Source organism: Chelonoidis abingdonii, chromosome 18 (genome assembly GCF_003597395.2).
Source record: "Chelonoidis abingdonii isolate Lonesome George chromosome 18, CheloAbing_2.0, whole genome shotgun sequence".
In the NCBI taxonomy this organism is placed as follows: Eukaryota; Metazoa; Chordata; order Testudines; family Testudinidae; genus Chelonoidis; species Chelonoidis abingdonii.
In genome coordinates, this window is record NC_133786.1 from 13,681,598 (window position 1) to 13,698,179 (window position 16,582).

Below are 16,582 nucleotides of genomic sequence, written 5' to 3' on the forward strand. Positions count from 1 at the left end.
TACAAGCTGAGAAACTTCAGGGAGGACGGAGCAAAGTGCCTCCGTTGTACGGAAGCTAAGACCTGGGGCTGGTTTCAGTCTTTCTGGCCATGTTCTATTCACATCGCCAATTTGGTCATTTTCCTTTAACTACGCAAGCTGCAACTCAAGGCTTAATCTTTGTCATGCGACCAAGTGGCCGCCCGGTGGGGATAATACCGAGCTCTTCCCCCGTAGATCTCGAAGCACGTGGTGGGCGAATAATTGACCTCGCTCATGTTCTTGTTTGCTCCCATCAGCTGTCCAGGGAGCTCTTCACCAGCAGGCTTTTCTCTTCCGTCATTTCGCCACTTTTAACCGAGGCTGCGCCGGGGGCTTCATCACTTGGATTTTACTGGGTTGCTGAGTGCTAGGGTGATGTTGTGGGGCAGGCAGGTCGTCAGCAGCTCAGATCCAGCTCAGGTCACCAGAGTTAGCACCAAGTGCCAGCTGTTAGGTGGCACATGTGAAGCGAGTTGGTGGGTATCTGCCTCATTCTCAGTGGGCAAGTCCCTGTGCTGACAGCCACCATTGCAACGGATGTTCATTAGCATCTACAACAGAAGAAGGGTGGTCAGTGGTTAGGGTTCTAGCCTAGCGCTTGGGAGACCCAGATTCAGTTCCCTGCTCCTCCATAGACTTCCTGGGTCACTCTGGACAAGTCACTTACTCAGCAGTGTTGCCTCATGGGTAGGGTAGTGCACTGGACCGGGACTCAGCAGACCTGGGGTCTAATCCCAGCTCTGCTGCTGGGTGACTTTGGGTAAATCACTTCACCTGCTGGTGCCTCAGTTTGCCTGTCAGTTAAATGGGGATAATGATTCTGACTGCCTTTGTAAAGCACTTTGAGAGCTACAGTTGATGAGCTGGGCATTGTTGTTATCTGTACACTGGGGATAACAGCACTTCCCCCCCACTAGGGATGTGGTGAGGTTAAATGCAGTGAGGATTGTGAGTTGCTTATACACTGCAGTGAGTGATAGTGGCCAGAGAGACAGGACAGAGCGTGGTGTTGTCAGATGCGACCATGTTGGGGTTAGCAGTGTTGTCAGATGCTCCCAGTGTGGTGCTCTGCTCTGTTCAATGTTTATATCAATCGGCTACGTGCATGTGTTCCCTCTGTGTGCTGTCCCAGCTCTACGCAGATTGCTGGCACAGCAGATCCCGAGAGAACCCCCAATGACCACAGACTCTAGTAAGGTACGAAGGCGCTTCGGCCAGGTTTATTGTCAAACAAAGCACAATGATAGTTCCCTCTAGACTTTACTCTACAGGACATACTACGAATATGTGCCCCCTGGCAATGGACTCAGCTCAGTCAGTAGCGGGACTTTCCACTGCCCCCTAGGCTGGACCAAGACACCATCCGAGGGATGCATTCTTATACACAGATACAAACAAGTCACACATCACTCCTGAAGTATTGAGGTGCAACCCCTCTACGTAGCAAGGTACAACCCCTCTACCCAGTAAGGTGCCACCTTCGAACAAAACAACTCTATCCATTATATTACCCTTTTGGCCCTGGCATTGGGATGGCTCAGCCTCTTCCTTGTTATCTGTGTGGAGTGTACAAGTACGCAAATGTTCTGATATCTGGTGTCCAGCACCTTTTAGGTATGTCTCTTTTTGCTGTATCAGCCCTTGCCTCGCCAGCTTCTCTGAGCAGGGCCTGGCTCACGGCTTCACTTTGCTTTATGTCAGCAAAGTCTTGACCATTACTTTAGTTCAGGCCTCATATCAGGCCTCTGATACCAAGGTTTATATCTCATGGAGTCTCTTACTACACATGAAACTGAGCTGGGCTCTTACACTTATTTCTAGGGCAGGCCGGAGGGGCATAGGTAGGAAGCCTGCCCCATTGCTACCCACCTCATCCCCTGTTCTGTGCCTATCCAGAGTCCAGGGCTATCTCTTACCCTACTACCAAAATCCCTGGCAGCTTCTTGGTGTCACTGCCATTCCCCCTGAAGCCCTGCAGGCAGAGGGCTGGGCTTGGGCTGTGGGCAGAGAGCACTGGAGGGTTTAAGTGTGTTCTCTTATCTGTTGACAAACTGCATCCCCTTGGCGACTCTCTCGCTGATCTTGAGAGGAGGTTTCTGGGGCCACCCTTAGAATGGACAGATCAAACCAGCTGGAGAAATTGCTGGCATAAGATGCCCCTGGCTCGGTCTGGGGGGCTCCCTGCTCCTTCCTGACCCCCTCCAGGCACTAAACAACTCACTCCAAAAGGAAAGCTGTCCTGCAGCGAGCTACTGATGCTCCTCAGCCTGCCTGGGGCCCCTCAGTCTCCAAGGCTTGTGCAGACATTTGGCGCAGGCGATGCCCCTCTGGGGGCCTGCCCTGCGGCTCCTCTGGGATGAGCTGCTGTGAGTAATTGTTTTCCCTCTGGCTGCTGCATTCCAATGCTGCAGGTTTGCAAAGACTGCAGGGTCACCTCTGTGTCAGACCCAGGTGGGATTTGCTCCTGCCCTTGGATGCGGCTCCAAGGAGACGCCAGAATGTGGGTCCCCCATTCCTCTGCCCCAGAAAATAGTCTCCAGGCCCCTAAAGAACAGGGGCTGGAGTCAAAGGACTCCCAGTGGGAGCTCAGCCCACAGTCTGGGTGAAGGAACAGCCTGGGGCTGACCTGAGCTCCCCTGGACAGGGCTTAGGAAGGCTCCCTTGTGCTCTGATGTAATGACAATAGTATGAAGGGGCTTCGGCTGCGGGACACAGGCAGACCCTGCGGTTCTCTCTGGCTCTCTAGCTCCCAGTCTGACTGACCCGGCCTCAGCTGGCTGGTGTCCAGACAGGGTCTCCCTGGCCTGGACAAAGGCTTCATGGAAGGGACTGTTGTCTGCATTGTGCATGGTACCTAGAGAAGCTCTCCCGCTGAAGGGCAGGAATCGCACAGCCCCCTCTTCCCCTGTCCCACATGTCCTTGCCCCATGTGGAGACAATGGAAGGTAAGGAGGAGAAGGGGGTAGTCTGGGGCGATGGAAGGAGGCAGTAGCTGCCTGTACTGAGTGGAGCTCTGCCCTGGCTCCCTACTGTCCCCTCGCTTTAACATAGACCTGAGAGGGAGCAGGGTAGTGGAAGCGGTACATGTGGAGCCAGGACTCCTGGGTTCTTTGTCCCAGCCCTGCCTCTGACTCGCCCCGTGAGCTTAGCCCAGACACTTCATCTTTCTGTGCCTTCACTTCTCCAGCTGCGCAATGGGGCTAATGATGGGGTGTCTCTGCCTCGCAGGGGCGGTGCAAGGCTGAGTCACTGGTGTCTGCTGAGGACGATAGGTGCTGTGCGTGCAAAGGCAGCGCTGCCACTGGAGAGAGAGACAATCAGGCAGACAGTTTCTCGCACTTCGGTTCTCCTCTCCCAGCTCTCATGGTGTTCTCGGCTTGTCTCTTGCAGCCCTGGGCACCAGGATGGTGTGATGTGGCCCTGTGAATCCCACAGGGAAGGCAGTTCTTGTAGAGGTGGCAGTCCTAGACGGTAAGCAGCTGGGGGACCCTCCTGGGGTGGGGTGGGTAGAACAGATCCTATGGGGCAGGACTTTTTTTTCCTGCACACAGAAAACTTTCCCATGAGGCGTAACCTTGGGGAGCTGGCCCCTCTGATCTTCTAAGATCTTCTGGCACATTTGGCAAGCCTTGAGGTGTTAGCCTATGTCTTTGGAGAATAACCCATCCTGGCCCCTGCTAAATCCATCTCCACACAGCCCCATACTCTCCCAGCCCCTACCCCCTTTCATTTCAAAGGCATACTGTGTTCTTTCTAAAAGCAGTTTCGCTGTTGTAGATCAGCTGCTGTGCTCTGCCCCAGAGGTGGCTACTTTTTAAGGGCGAGAGAAGTGACCTCGGCATGCCAAAGGGGTAAATCCTGCCCCTCGCTTATCCCTATGCGCTTCCATTGGCTTGGGCAGAGGGGCACTGAGGTGGGAGCTTGGCATGGCCTCTGGCATGAAGGGTGCTTTTGAAGATGCGGAAATGGATGTCAGAGACATGGGCACAGTAGGGAAGAGCGAATGATGCAGGAAGTCACTGGAAGCTTAGGCCAGGGCCAGACTGATCTGTGCCAGCACCTATAGCTGTGGTGCACTGAGGAGCCTGTTCCGGATTCAGCACTGCAGAATCTGAGCTGGCTCCACGCTCCCATGGTATGGTCAGGGAGCTGGGGGTCTGTGCTGGGTTCTCACAGCATTTAGATGGTACCAAAGCCTTGTGCCCTGTGTTGGTGGCTCTCTGTCAGGTGCAGGTGGCATCTTTGTAGTCATGTTGCGTTCCTCGAAGCAAAATCTCTATTATGCAGATGAAGGCTTCAGCTGGGAAGCCTAGCCCATCTGGCCTCCTGCTCATGGTGAAAAGGGCTGAGCTCTGGCAGGGAAGAGCCAGATCTCTCACTGGAGTATTTGCCTGCGGGGGGATTATTCACCTCGAAGCCTCCTTGCCCAGCAGGTTTGTGCACTTGGGCTTGCTGTTGCCCGTAAATAGTTTCCTGCTTACTCTGGGGTGACTACTGCGTGGAAAAAGCAGGACGTCAAGAGAGCTGGCAACCTTGCCAGAGGGCCAGTGCAGCTGGATGGGGCTTCACAGCTGACCAAAGGTTCTGGGTTAGAGCAGCTAGATCCCCCAGAGAATATACTATGGGGATGAGAATCTCAGGTAAATTCCTGGATCGGAGGTGAAGTGTTTCCACACATGGGGCTAGTTCTGGACTGGATCTGGAGCGGTTCCGTGTACCAGACTGGCCTGCCGCAGGTCGCTTGAAGGGGCTGACTGTGAGGTGCTCCAGGTCTGTAAGGGTCTGTGTTCTGTGGCTGCCTGGGCTGAGGCTGGGAAACTCATGTCACTGGTGACTGGCAGCTCCCTGGGGCATTGCTGAGCCTGGGACCAGCCGAGTGCCTGAACAAGGTTAACCCAGCAGGTGAAATGGCTCATCTCCCTGTGGATCTGTAACGTTCCCTCCAGCTGACTCCAATTTCACTCCCTGCCCTGGCTCAGTTTCACTCGGCTGCTAGTGGAAAATCCGGAGTGCATATTATCAGCGGCAGCGGGGCTGAAGGGTGCAGCTCTGTTTGGCCGAACCTCTGCCTTGGTGGGGGTGCAGTGGGGTAGGGTGAGTGTGCGCTTTGAAATGGGATCTCCAGGGCTGAATCTCTCGCTGCCTAGGATGCAGGGTTAGGGACTTACTAGTGCTGGTTCCTAGGCAGGGACCCAAATGCTGCAGAAGGGGTGAACCATAAACCCCCGGGGACCCAAACACCCCAGAATTTGAGGGAGCTCGGAATCTAGAGCTGAATTTTGAAGCTTGAGACCCTCTCAGTTCCCAACAGGATGGCCCAGCCCCTTGGGACCAGGCCAGGTGAGAGAGACGGTGCTCCCCTGCACCACTGGGTGTAGGGACACGCAGTCATGAGGGCTGAGCTTGTGCAGGATGCCTTAAATGGAGCGTGGCTTCGCGAGGCCTCTCCACAGCACCTGCTTGGGGGATGACCTAGCCAGCTGAGCAGGCTTGGGAGGGACGGAGGCATCTGCTGGGCGAGGTTGGGGGTTTCGGTGCACAAGGTTGGGGGAGTTTCTCCCTCACGAGTGGTTTGGCTAGAGAGACAAGGAGGTCTTTCATGTCGCTGTATGTGGGAGGCAGTGGGGCCTGGTGGTTAGAGCAGAGGGCACAGAGTGGGACTCCTGAGTACTGTTTCTGGCTCTGAGTGGGGGAGTGCTGTCTAGTGATGAGAGCGCGGAGTTAGGCGTCTGGACTCGTGGGTTCTACCCCTGCCTCTGAAAGGGAGTGTGCTGTAGTGGTTAGAGTCTTCTAAGCTCTAGTCTCTGCTTTGTCAGTGACTTGCTACGTGTCCCCAGGCCGGTGACCTCACTTCCCTGGACCTCATTGGCTGCCTGCACAAGGGGCGTGAGAGCAGCTTACTCCTTTCCAGGGCACAGGGGAACACCGCAAACGAATGACTCTGCAAAGTGCTTTGAGATCCCCGAGACAAGGTGCTGCACAAGCTTGGGGCTTACGAGGGGTGTGGGCCACATCTCCCAGGCCGTGCCCTGTGCCTGAGCAGAAGGCAGCATGTCTGTGCTTGTCACCCTCCACAAGAGCGCCAGGTTGGAGCACGTCCAGGTGCGTGGAGAGCCTGCCTTGAAAGGGCTTTGAATCAGGGTAGTTTCCCTGGTGACCAGAGACTCTCAGCCATGTGAGCCACTGTCCTGCAAGTGAAGGAAAACAAGCAAAGGGAGGAGACGTCCCGGAGTTCCCTCTGCCCCCCAGTCACCAGGTAAATCCCTGGAGCCGGTTGGGGACCAGGCAGAGCCCCATCTGGTGTAACATCCTCCCCGGCCCTGTGCCAGCTGCTTTCTGACCCAATGGATCCGTGCCAGGAGCAAAGTTTCCTCCGGTTAAGGCCCATTTCTCAGGCAGCCCCAGCTTGTCTAGGGAGTGAAGCTGATCGGCTGAGCTAGGCAGGACTTTTACCCAAGTCGTGAATGGTGTTTGTTGTGTGTGTCCCCTCTGGAGGGGCTTGGGTGCCACTGGTGGGCTTGTGAGGGGGTGTCTTGTGCTGGTCATACTCCAGCCCTTTCTTTGCCGGTAGTTGTAAGTTCCTTGGCTTCTAGGACTGGCTGTTCATGTCCTGCTGGGATCTGTTTATATCTCTGGGCAGCTGGTGGGATGAAAGTGGGCAAGCCCAGAGGGTGCCCTGGAGAGGGAGCCCCTGGCATGTGTGGCATTCACAGCCTGTTCCCATCTGACTGTGGTGTATAGTGTGCTTTTGGGCACTGGGACTCAGGACTCCTGGGTTCTTTTCCCGACTCTGCCACTGACTTATTGGGTGGCCGTGGGCAAGTTGCTTCCCTGCATTTCACCATGCATAGAATGGGACTAGTGTTTGTGCAGTGCTTGGGGAGCCATGGGAGGAGGCGGACACAGTCCGTGCCCTTCCATGAGACCCTGCGCTGTCTGGGCCCAGTTCCCCTTGGCTAGCCCTGGGACGGCGTCTGCGCCAGGCATGCAGGCCCAGAGGAGGCGCTCTGCTCAGGGCTGATCCGAGCTCCTCTTTGCTCTCTGCTGGCTTCTGGATGGGGCACCATGCTGAGGCCAGAGATGAACCTCGCTGGCCAGACCCTTGGGACAGGGCAGCCCTGGCTGGTGATTGATGCCCCCTGGAGGTGCAGCCCCCCACCATCCCCAGGAGGCCTGCACACTGAGCTTCCCATGGTGCTAATGCACAGTCCTAACTAGAGCCTTGGCTCCCATGGTGGCAAAAACTTCCCAGACCTGAGAGCTGCCTAGTCCATGGAGCTGCTGCAGCAGCTGGGGCTTGGCCATTACTACCTAGTTCTGAGCTCTCCAGCTGTCCCCCCAGCTCAGCACACCTGTCCTACTGCTCTTCTGCAGGCCTCCAACCAGCTCAGCTGCATGTCACAGCTGCTGGAGAGTGGAGCTAGCAGCTGCTGAATAGCCCCGGGACTCTGCCTCAGGAATACCAATGCCCCAGGCAGGCCTGGCGGTGGTGGGGGGATCTGACCTGATGAAATCATCCCCCATACAAACCCGCTCAGGCTGGGCATCCCATTGGCTCACTCAGGCTGGTACGGGAAGGCAGGGGGACTGGCTCCAGGTGCTGGCTCCAGCCTGGAGTTTGGGCCTGGTGCTGAATTACTGATGGGAGCAGCTAGCTCTCAGCGGGGTTAGATGCAGCGGAGCAGAGAGCCTGGGCTGAGCGGCTCCAGCCCGCAAGTCCTCACGCTGGGGAACGGGCTCGCCCTCCAGCCCCGAACCTCCTGCACTTTCTTCTTCCTCCCTGCTCTTTTCTCTCTCCCTTATCCCTTTCCATTCACGCAGATCTCAGCCGCAGCTGTCCTGCCCCTCCATGGGACAGGGAAGAGAGCGCACCCTTCCTTGCGGTCACATTTCCCCTACACACACACCCTAGCTGTGAAACCAGTGGGCACAGGTGCCATGGAGAGGGAGGGCAGGCGGCATGGATTATGGGCTGCCCCTCCTCTCTGTGCCAGGCTGGCCATAATGACTCAGGGCAGGTGTATGACACCCTTTCATCTTCCCAGGGCTCCGGGAGCCTTGACATACGAGCCTTTGCACAGGGAGGAGCTCATGGCCAGCTTCCCACCCATCAGATGACCGAGTCCCTGCCCTTCTGCGTGCCTCAGTTTCCCTATCTGTGGGAGGGTGAAACATTAGAGGTGTGCCTGATGCCCCAAACCTCCCTCAACTTTGGGAGAGATTCAGATCCAAGCATTGTGAGTTAGAAGCATCTCTGAATAATCCCAGCTCAGTAAAGCAAGGCACTGTTATTACTGTTACCCAGAAAACGGAGTTGTAGGGCTCAGAGGAGGTGCTGGGAAAATCTCTCCCAGCTCCCTAAACTTTCTAGGGAGAAGAGCACAGCGTGACCTCTCCTCCCTTGCTACCTGCTCACTGGGGGCCTCTGGGCAGAAGCAGACTTCTCTGTCTTGTGCGGTGCAGGGCGCTGGCTGCTGTGAACAAGCCCGCAGAGAATCCGAGGCCCTTGCTTTCTGTTTAGGCTCCTACTTTCTGCTGCCATCTGTCCCTGCTGCTCGCTCTGTCCCTGCCGCTTGCTGTCTAATTCAGAAGACACAGCATCCCCAGCATGTGTGAGATCCTTGCCCCCTTCCTCCCCCGTGTGGGTGGGGGGGGGCAGGGTGAGTGCTCTGGGCTTGGGGTGGGGGTGCAGTCAAGCATCCCAGGAATTTCCTCACCATCTGTCCAGATATAGTGGGGTCTCGGTGACAGATTCTGGGGGAAAACTCAGAGCTAGGGATGGGCTGGAAATGAGGGGGGTTCATGACCCATTCAGTCCTTGCTTTCTCTGCTGAGTCCGCCCACGAAGGCTCAGTTAGCAGCATTTTTGGTGGTGCTCTGTGTGCCCTGGGAGCTGGACTGGGACCTGACAAACTCATTTCCCATGTGGCTACCGAATGGCTGTCAGCCGGGACCAGCTGTCAGTGACTACCCCGCCAGGCTGGATTTGAACCTGGTTGGGATCAGTGAATGTAATGAGCTCTAAGCCTCCGGGATTACCAAGTCAAGTGTTGTGGCTGTACTGGACAGGGGAATGGGGGAGATTGGACCATCCTGGGATAATGATAACAAGAGAAGCCATAAATCTGTCAGCCACTCTCATGCTCAAAGGCTTAAGTGGACTGTTGAATGGGGTCAGGAAGGAATTCCATACACACAGTGACACACAGACAGGTGTGTGCACGCACACACATGCTCACTGACCTGTTGCAGCATTGCATAAAGGGCCTGGGGCATTATTAAGTCACCTAGCTCATCATCCTCTGAATGGGCGACCCTGCCCTGCATGCTGGGTCTCCGTTCGCCCCAGCACAAAGTAGGTCTAAAATACAGCCCCATAGAAAGGTGATTCCTTCCTGGCCATGGGGTCAGTGGGTTTCATGTTTGTGGGGATCGCGTGGCTCAATCTGCTCCACTCACCCTCTGTGCTGAGTGCCTGCCCTGAACAGGAACCGGATCCAGGGAGCCTGTGCCACACTAGCAGTGGGAATGAAGGAAGGGGGCTGGGTTTGGGTTGGATTGGCTGGGGTTCTCTTGGATCCCACCCCTCTATTGGCCCCTTTCTGCTGTCTGCCCCACACAAGTACATCCCCCTTCCCATCCCACCCACCATAACCCCCTCTAGAACCCAGCTGTGTCAGGCCTGAGCCTACCTCGTGCTCCTACCCCTTCCAGCCCTCAGGATATGTGGCGCCTGATGGACTTGGCTTCACGCAGCCAGGTCCCACTGCCATGGAGTGCCCCTGCACTGCCATGCGTAGGATTTGGCCATATCTGGCACAGGGCTCCATCCAGCTGGGGAGCTCTGCCCTTGCACATCCCAGCCCCTCCAGTGCCCAGCTCGAGGAGTTCTCTCCTGGGCAGTTGGAGGGGGATGTTTGTCTCTCCCGTCTGGAGATTCTTAGTCTCCCACAGCTACATTGGCCAAGTCATCTCCATGTTCCCATAGCAGGGGTCTCCTGCCCCAAATGCTGGCTTGTAAAGGGTCTCCAGCCTTTTCTCAATATAGGGGGGAGAGATCCAGCCCCCCAGCTTCCAAACCTGGGGCAGGCTGTGTGCACCGTGTTAGGGTAGGTGCCCACTGGGGCAGGAACTCAAGGTGTTCACTGTGCTCTTGCTTTGCAGTCAATGCCACCGGCGGTGCCCCCGGAGCCCCAGTCTCCAGGATGTCCCAGCTCTCCTCCCTGCTGAAGCGCTATGGAGACACCTCCCGCTACCCCACCGCCTCCTACAGTAAATCCCCCACCAGCTACGGCTCCTACTCCTCCTATGGCTCTAGCTTCGCCTCCTCTTACCCAGACAAGGACAGGGTCAGCTTCAAGCCGAGCCCCCCCAACAGCTACCTGGCCTCCAGCCGGCTGCGGACCTCGGGCGCCTCACCCAGCAGTAGCTACGATGTGGGCCGGCTGGCGCTGCGCCCAGAGTCCAGCATCCGGCTGAGCCCGGGCTATGGCCACACGCTAGCCAGGCCTCTGGGCATTGGGGGCCTGAGCGGGGGAGCGTGCTACCCCTACACCGGTACGTCTATCAGCCCCACCAGCTACATGGCGACACCGTCCACGCTCAGCCGCAAGAAGTCCAGCAGCCACTTGGACCTGGCACAGGAGTTCGCCAGGCTGCACGCCTCCGAACCCTACCGCCTGGACTCACCCCCCCGCACCCCACTCCTTGCCCGCAACCGCCAGGAGCTCTGCGCCCTGCAGAGCCTGTATCAGGCTGCCAGCCGCTCCGAGTACGTCAAGGAGTACCTGGAGTCCTGCAGCAGGAAGGGCAGCCGCACCCCCGGCTGCCCCCGCAGTCCCACCCAAGAAGTCATCACCCCTATGTTCCGGCCCAGCAGCCGCTGCCCCAGCCAGCCATGGGAGAGGAGTGAGAGCGGGACGGACTCCCCAGCGAGGGACCCCTCGGTAGGTGCTGCTGGCTCGGCGCGGGGGATCTCCTGTGTTTAGGGGGGGCGAGTAACCTCACGGGGCTGCTGATGGGGAGCAGGGACAGGGAGGAGAGTGGCTGCCCGTGGGGCACAGGTGGAAGAGCAGGTGAGGTGTTGGGAGGAAACCCAAGAATAGAGCAGCCTGAATCAAATCCACCCCCTGATCCAAGCGTCACAGCTGTTGTCCCCTCTCCCAAAACCTGAGCCCCACAGACACTGGGGAGAAGCCACACCTGGAGCCAAATGCTGTGCACGCCCCACTCCCAGCTCAGCCCATAGCTATGGAGGTGGCAACTCAGGATGATACAGCCCCACAGTCATGCAGCAGAGTGGGCGTGAGCCAGGCTGGACTCGCTGATGGGGCTCAGGTGGGTGGTGCGGCTTGGTGGATAAAACACTGGGGCTCTGCCGCTGGCCTGCTGAGCAATCTTGGGCAAGTCACTTTAACCTCCCCGTGCCTTGGGAAGAATGATCCCGACCCCTGTGGTAAAGTGCGTTGAGATCTGCGGATGAACATGCCAGAGCAGAGCTAGGTGACATTATCAAACGGTGCAAGGACATTGCACAAATCCCCCTGTGTGTGTTGAGGTCAGCAGCTCTGTCGAGTTCCCATCATTGAAACCACCTCACTGCTGGCACTGGCCGGCCCCCTTCCTGGCAGTTGGGCCAGTGAGGCTAAGGACTGAGTGGGGGGTGCATAGAGACTGGGCTCCCCTGTCTATGCGGGGCAGGGTAGAGAGTCCCTGATCCCAAGCTGCACCTCCCAGATTCACATTCCCTCGGGAGAGGGGTGGGCTGGATTTGCGGTGCCTTTGGGTTTTAAACCACTTGACGCCCCTTTGTGTATCTGGTCCCCTCCAGTAGAAGAGGGAATGGGCAGGATTGATTCATCCCAGTGAGGACTTGGGCTGGGGTCTGCTCACAGCATCTTTCACTCACTTAAAGTGAGGAGGGGTTTGCACTGGGGGTTGGGGTGAAAACCGGGGCAGGGGGAAGGTGCCTTGGCAGCAATGCCCCCACCCTCTTCAATCCTTTGATCTGGTTCTCATCACCCAGGGGAAGGACTCAGCCTATGTCTGTGGGGTGGGACCTGAGGTCTGTGGGCTCTGTCCCAGGGCACAGAGCCTGCTTGGGGAAGCTGTGATCTGTGATAGGGCACCTGCTTCCTGCATGAAACCTGTGTGCACGCCAGGATGGCTAATTTCTGGCAGCCCCTGGTGCCTTAGGGTCTGTTAACTGAATGGAGAGGATCCTCTACTGAGCCCCAGATTCCCCGTGCCCTTCTGAGTGCTTGCGTTAGGCAGGTTTACATGCACGCATGTACACATGAATGCTCACACACTTATGAACATACATGAATGCACACGCATGCACATGCTCACACGGACACACAAGGTCACGCAAGCAAGAGCACAAAACTGCGCATGCAAACATACATGCTCGCACGTACATAAGCTTCTGCTGTCATGTGCACATACCCACACACACACACTCCAAGCCTGTTGCACATGCTTAGCTTCACTTTCCTTTCCCGTGCACAGATCCCTGGGAAGAGGCAGGGCAGAGAGGGGACACTGGGTTCTTGCTGTGACTTATTCCCGAGACAGAGATTTCTAGGTGTGCCCTGAGCTGCTTTTCAGCTGCCAGTTGACATGCTGCGTGCGTGCGTGTATGTGTGTGCCAAAGCTAACATTAAACAATTATTATACCTGTTATGTAAGCTCTGGGGATTGGAGCCTGGGAGAGAACGCGAGATATACACAACAACCTAATTAGGGACAATCCAAGCCTCTCCCTCTGGCCTAGGCTGTGCAGTGCCGGGTTCTCCCAGGAGTCCTGTTCTGGGGACCCAGTCTAGCCAGACATCGTCGCCCTGTGGCTGCTCTGTGACAGCTGGGGGGTCAAACCCATCCCCTCCCACTGCTGCCGGGGGGGGCATCAACTCCTCTGATGCTGCATCCTTGTGCCATCACAGCCACCCCTCAACGATCCCACCGGTAGCGGGTCTGTGCTGCCAGTTTCTGGGTGCATGGGACGCCTACACTGCCGGCTCTGGAGTGGTGGTCCCAACAGGCTGGGGAGAGGGCAGGTCAGGCGGGAAGGGCATTGGCAAATCTGTGCGTGGGATGCCAAGGCCTGGCATGTCAGGGGATGCTGCTGGGCAGGACTGCATGTGAGACATTTGTACCACCCCTGCACCTGCCACCTCTGCCTCCTCCCCTCCCCCTGGCACGATCCATTCTTTGCTGTCACAAATCACCCACATCAGCCCTGCTGGTGAAAGGTGCTCCGGTGACATAACCTGGACTGGGCAGCCCTTGCAGATGGAGACGCCCATCTGGGGCGGCTGGTTCGGTGTGTGCCAGTTACTGTATCATATGTGATGAGGACATGGTCCTGTTCCCAGAACCCAACTGCACCCCTCCCAGCTGGACGATGTTGGAGCTGCCTGTGCCCTGCTTATCCCAGGGGCCTCGGGGCTGGGCACTTGGGCTGGACAACAGGTTCCCATGCAGGGCTGATGAGAGGGAGAACAGGTGGACAGGTGTATTGGGGCCCCAGAACATCTGTAACACCCCTGTAAATTAAGTGTGATAGGACTCAAACACGATGTACCGGAGACCCAAATTTCTCTCCACGGGCCTGTTCCCACGTGACCGTCACTGGGAACATCCAGTCCCTTTCCTCTCGACTGGATACCCTGGGCTGTATGGGACAATGGATCTGTTCAGTGGAACCATTAGGCAAGGGGCTTTTTAGCCAGGGAGGGTGCAGCAGCCTTCTGTAGCATTTCCCTGGCTGCTGCTTTCTGGTGAACTGTGAAGCGGGCAGTGGAGCATTTCATACCCTGGGTACAGATCAGAGACATCGTGTCCCCAAAGCCCCAGTCCAGGGCTGAGCCTCTCACGCCCACAGCCCATCTTATGAGCGCATCTGACCAGGCTGGTAATTTTCCACTTGGATTTCATTCCAAGAGCTCATCTCAACCCCTTGGTCGCTTTTTCTATCCCTCTCCGCCCTTCCTTCCCAACCAACCAGGAAGAAATTGGCTGCTGCGTGGCCAAGGCAGGAGTCAGGCAAGCACAGGGCCCCACCGACTGACTGTGGGGCTGCAGAGCCAAGGGGGTCAGGTTTCAGAGTCATGGGGGGTGAGTCTGCAGTCGGGTGGCTCAGTGCCTGCCTGGGATGTTCAGAGCCCTCCTGCTGCTGGGACGTCTGCTCATTCCCCCGCCCAAAGGCCCCATCTTACACCAAGGAATGGGGCAGCTGTAGGTGTCAGATCATGGCTGAGTATGAGAGTGTCTGGGCTCTGGGGCTGATCCGTCGGGGGCAGGACTGGGGAAGCTGCCTGAAAATGCCTGGCTGTAGCCAGGAACTGTCCACTCTGGGGGCCTCTGGGAGGCCTCCAGCTGCCCCCCAATACATCCCTGGTCAGGCTGGCCGTTGCCCTGCACACATGCAAACCCAGGTCTGTGCTGTCCTGTCCCCGTGCTGGAGGCTTGGAAGTGGACGAGAGGGGTCTGCGGGGACTCACCTTTTCTTGCTGGGCGGTCTACCCCTGAGCGGCAGGAGGAGGGTTTTCAGGCTGTTGGTTTCTTTCATCCAGGCATTGCACCACGGGCACTGGCTGAGGTGCACGCATGAGCAACCACATGTACAGCCCTGCCCCCAACACCGACACTAGCTCACATGCCAGTGTGCAGGGCTGCAGCTCGCCAGGGCCAGTCTCCCCTGTCGTGTGACCACAGGCACCGTGCTCAGCTGGGGTCGGCCCTTTCCCTGCTTCGGGCTGAGGCTAAGCTGCCTGCCCTGCTCTGTGCAGGTCCCTGGCATGCACAGAGAAAGGAGAGATTGCACTCCAGCTCCTTGCTTCTCCTTCCAGGCTGACCCTGTCTCGCCAGGTGCAGGAGCCTGGCTCGGGGAGCGGAGTTGGGGCAGGTTCTCTCCAGCTCCCGCTAGCAGGTCTGCACCAGGCAGAACCTTACATAACAGGCTTAACCCCTCCTTAATCCTCCTGTCTCTGTCTGAGACTTTCTCACCACTGCTTTCTCTCTTGTTTCAGCTCTCGCCCTTTCTCTTGCTGCCCTTCTCCCAGAGGGGACAGCCTCTCCAGCTTCCCTGGCACCACAGGGGCGAACCCTGGCAGGGCCAGCTTGGCCCTTCTCCTCCCCAGGAAATCACACAAAGCCCCCTACCTGCGCAGGACTCTGGGGCCAGCATGTCAGAGCCCTGCTCCCTGCATTAAATATGCCATGGTGCAGCTTTGTGAGAGAGCCACAGGTTTGCCCTGTTAGTCTTGACCAAAATCCTACACGCCCTCCCTCCATGCACCACCCCAGAGACAGCTGCATTCAGCAGTAAGTGAGCGATCCTTGCATTTATCACCTGTGAGGCCCTTGGGAACATAAAAGTCGATTATTTATCCTCTCCTGTACCATCTCCCCCACCCCTCTGTAGCTGGGAGCAGTTCAGAACTCCTGGCTCAGCCATGGGGCAGGAGGGGAGGGGGTGCGGGCAGACACAACCAGCGCTGGGAGGAGCCGCTGGCCAATTTGCAGGGAAGACAAATCCTGATGCCAGGCTCTAGTCTCCACCCTGCAGGCTCCAACACGTGGCCGCACACAGCCCATCTGTCAGGGGGTGGGGGAGCGCGGCTGCTGCTAGGACTGGATGCTTTGCAGAGCACTTGAGTCTGGGTCTACCAGCTCCATGTAATCGCTGACACTGGGGGCGTGGGGGCTTCGGTGCTGCCAAGGCAGGGTGCATTTGTTGTAGACCTGCTCTGCACAGGTGTCAGTGACAAGACAAGGTAGTAGAGAGTCGGGAGCAGGGTCTGTCTGATATGTCACCGCGTGCACCCAGCTCTCCCTCTCCCTCTCCCCTGGCAGCTCGGTAGCTCCCATTACACTCATGGCTGGTGGAGGGAGGAGTATTTGGTGTCATTTCCCCCTCACCGCCACCACCACCACCATTCCAAACACAGCTCATGCACAGCAGCACTGGAGTGTCGGCCCGGCTGCAGCCACCCGCTCGGATGGCTAGAACAGAGGGGCAGGGAAGTCTGAACTCCTGGCTCAGTAGGCTGCACTCGGTACCCGGTCTCTGGCAATGCCAGTCCCTCTGCTTCCCCAACAGAAACGCATGTGCTGCATAAGGCTCTGGGTTCTCCTCCTAGTAATGACGAGATTTGACTCTAAACCTCGGATTACATGGGGCAGTGACCTACCCATCTCTAGGGACCCTGCCATCCCACTCTCATTAACCATCAGGCCTCACGCCTGCCACCACCGTCCATGCAGTGTGTGACACCGTCTGGCAGCCGTGGGGGCCTCTCTCCTCCCTGTGGGGGTATCATTTACTGGGTTGGGGGTCAGAGGCCTGACTGGGTCCCCCGCAGGCCCCCTATCAGGTGTCTTCTGCAGGCAGTATGATTTCCCCATTCGCTGCATTCTGCAGGTAGGCCATTCCCACCTCCTCCCTGGGGCCTGGAATGGGGTTACATTCTTTGCAGGCAGCTCAGCTTTTTCATAGACACAGGCATGGTGGGCAGGAGAAGTCTGTCTTCAGGCTCCTTCCTGTGCCCTAGGCTGC

The 16,582-nt window shown here is 57.4% G+C and overlaps 1 protein-coding gene across 2 annotated transcripts in view; it reads left to right on the plus strand.

Moving 5' to 3' along the window:
- Positions 1-16,582, plus strand: part of USP2 (ubiquitin specific peptidase 2) — a 72,552-nt gene that overhangs the window by 301 nt on the left and 55,669 nt on the right. Inside the window, exons 1-2 of one of the 2 annotated variants that reach the window (XM_032780458.2) lie at positions 5,395-6,277; positions 10,186-10,967. In XM_032780458.2, coding sequence (XP_032636349.1) covers positions 10,227-10,967 — 741 coding nt within the window. In that variant the 5' untranslated portion in view covers positions 5,395-6,277; positions 10,186-10,226. Of the gene's footprint in view, positions 1-5,394; positions 6,278-10,185; positions 10,968-16,582 lie in introns of those variants that run through there. The other variant, XM_032780463.2, reaches the window with a different exon arrangement.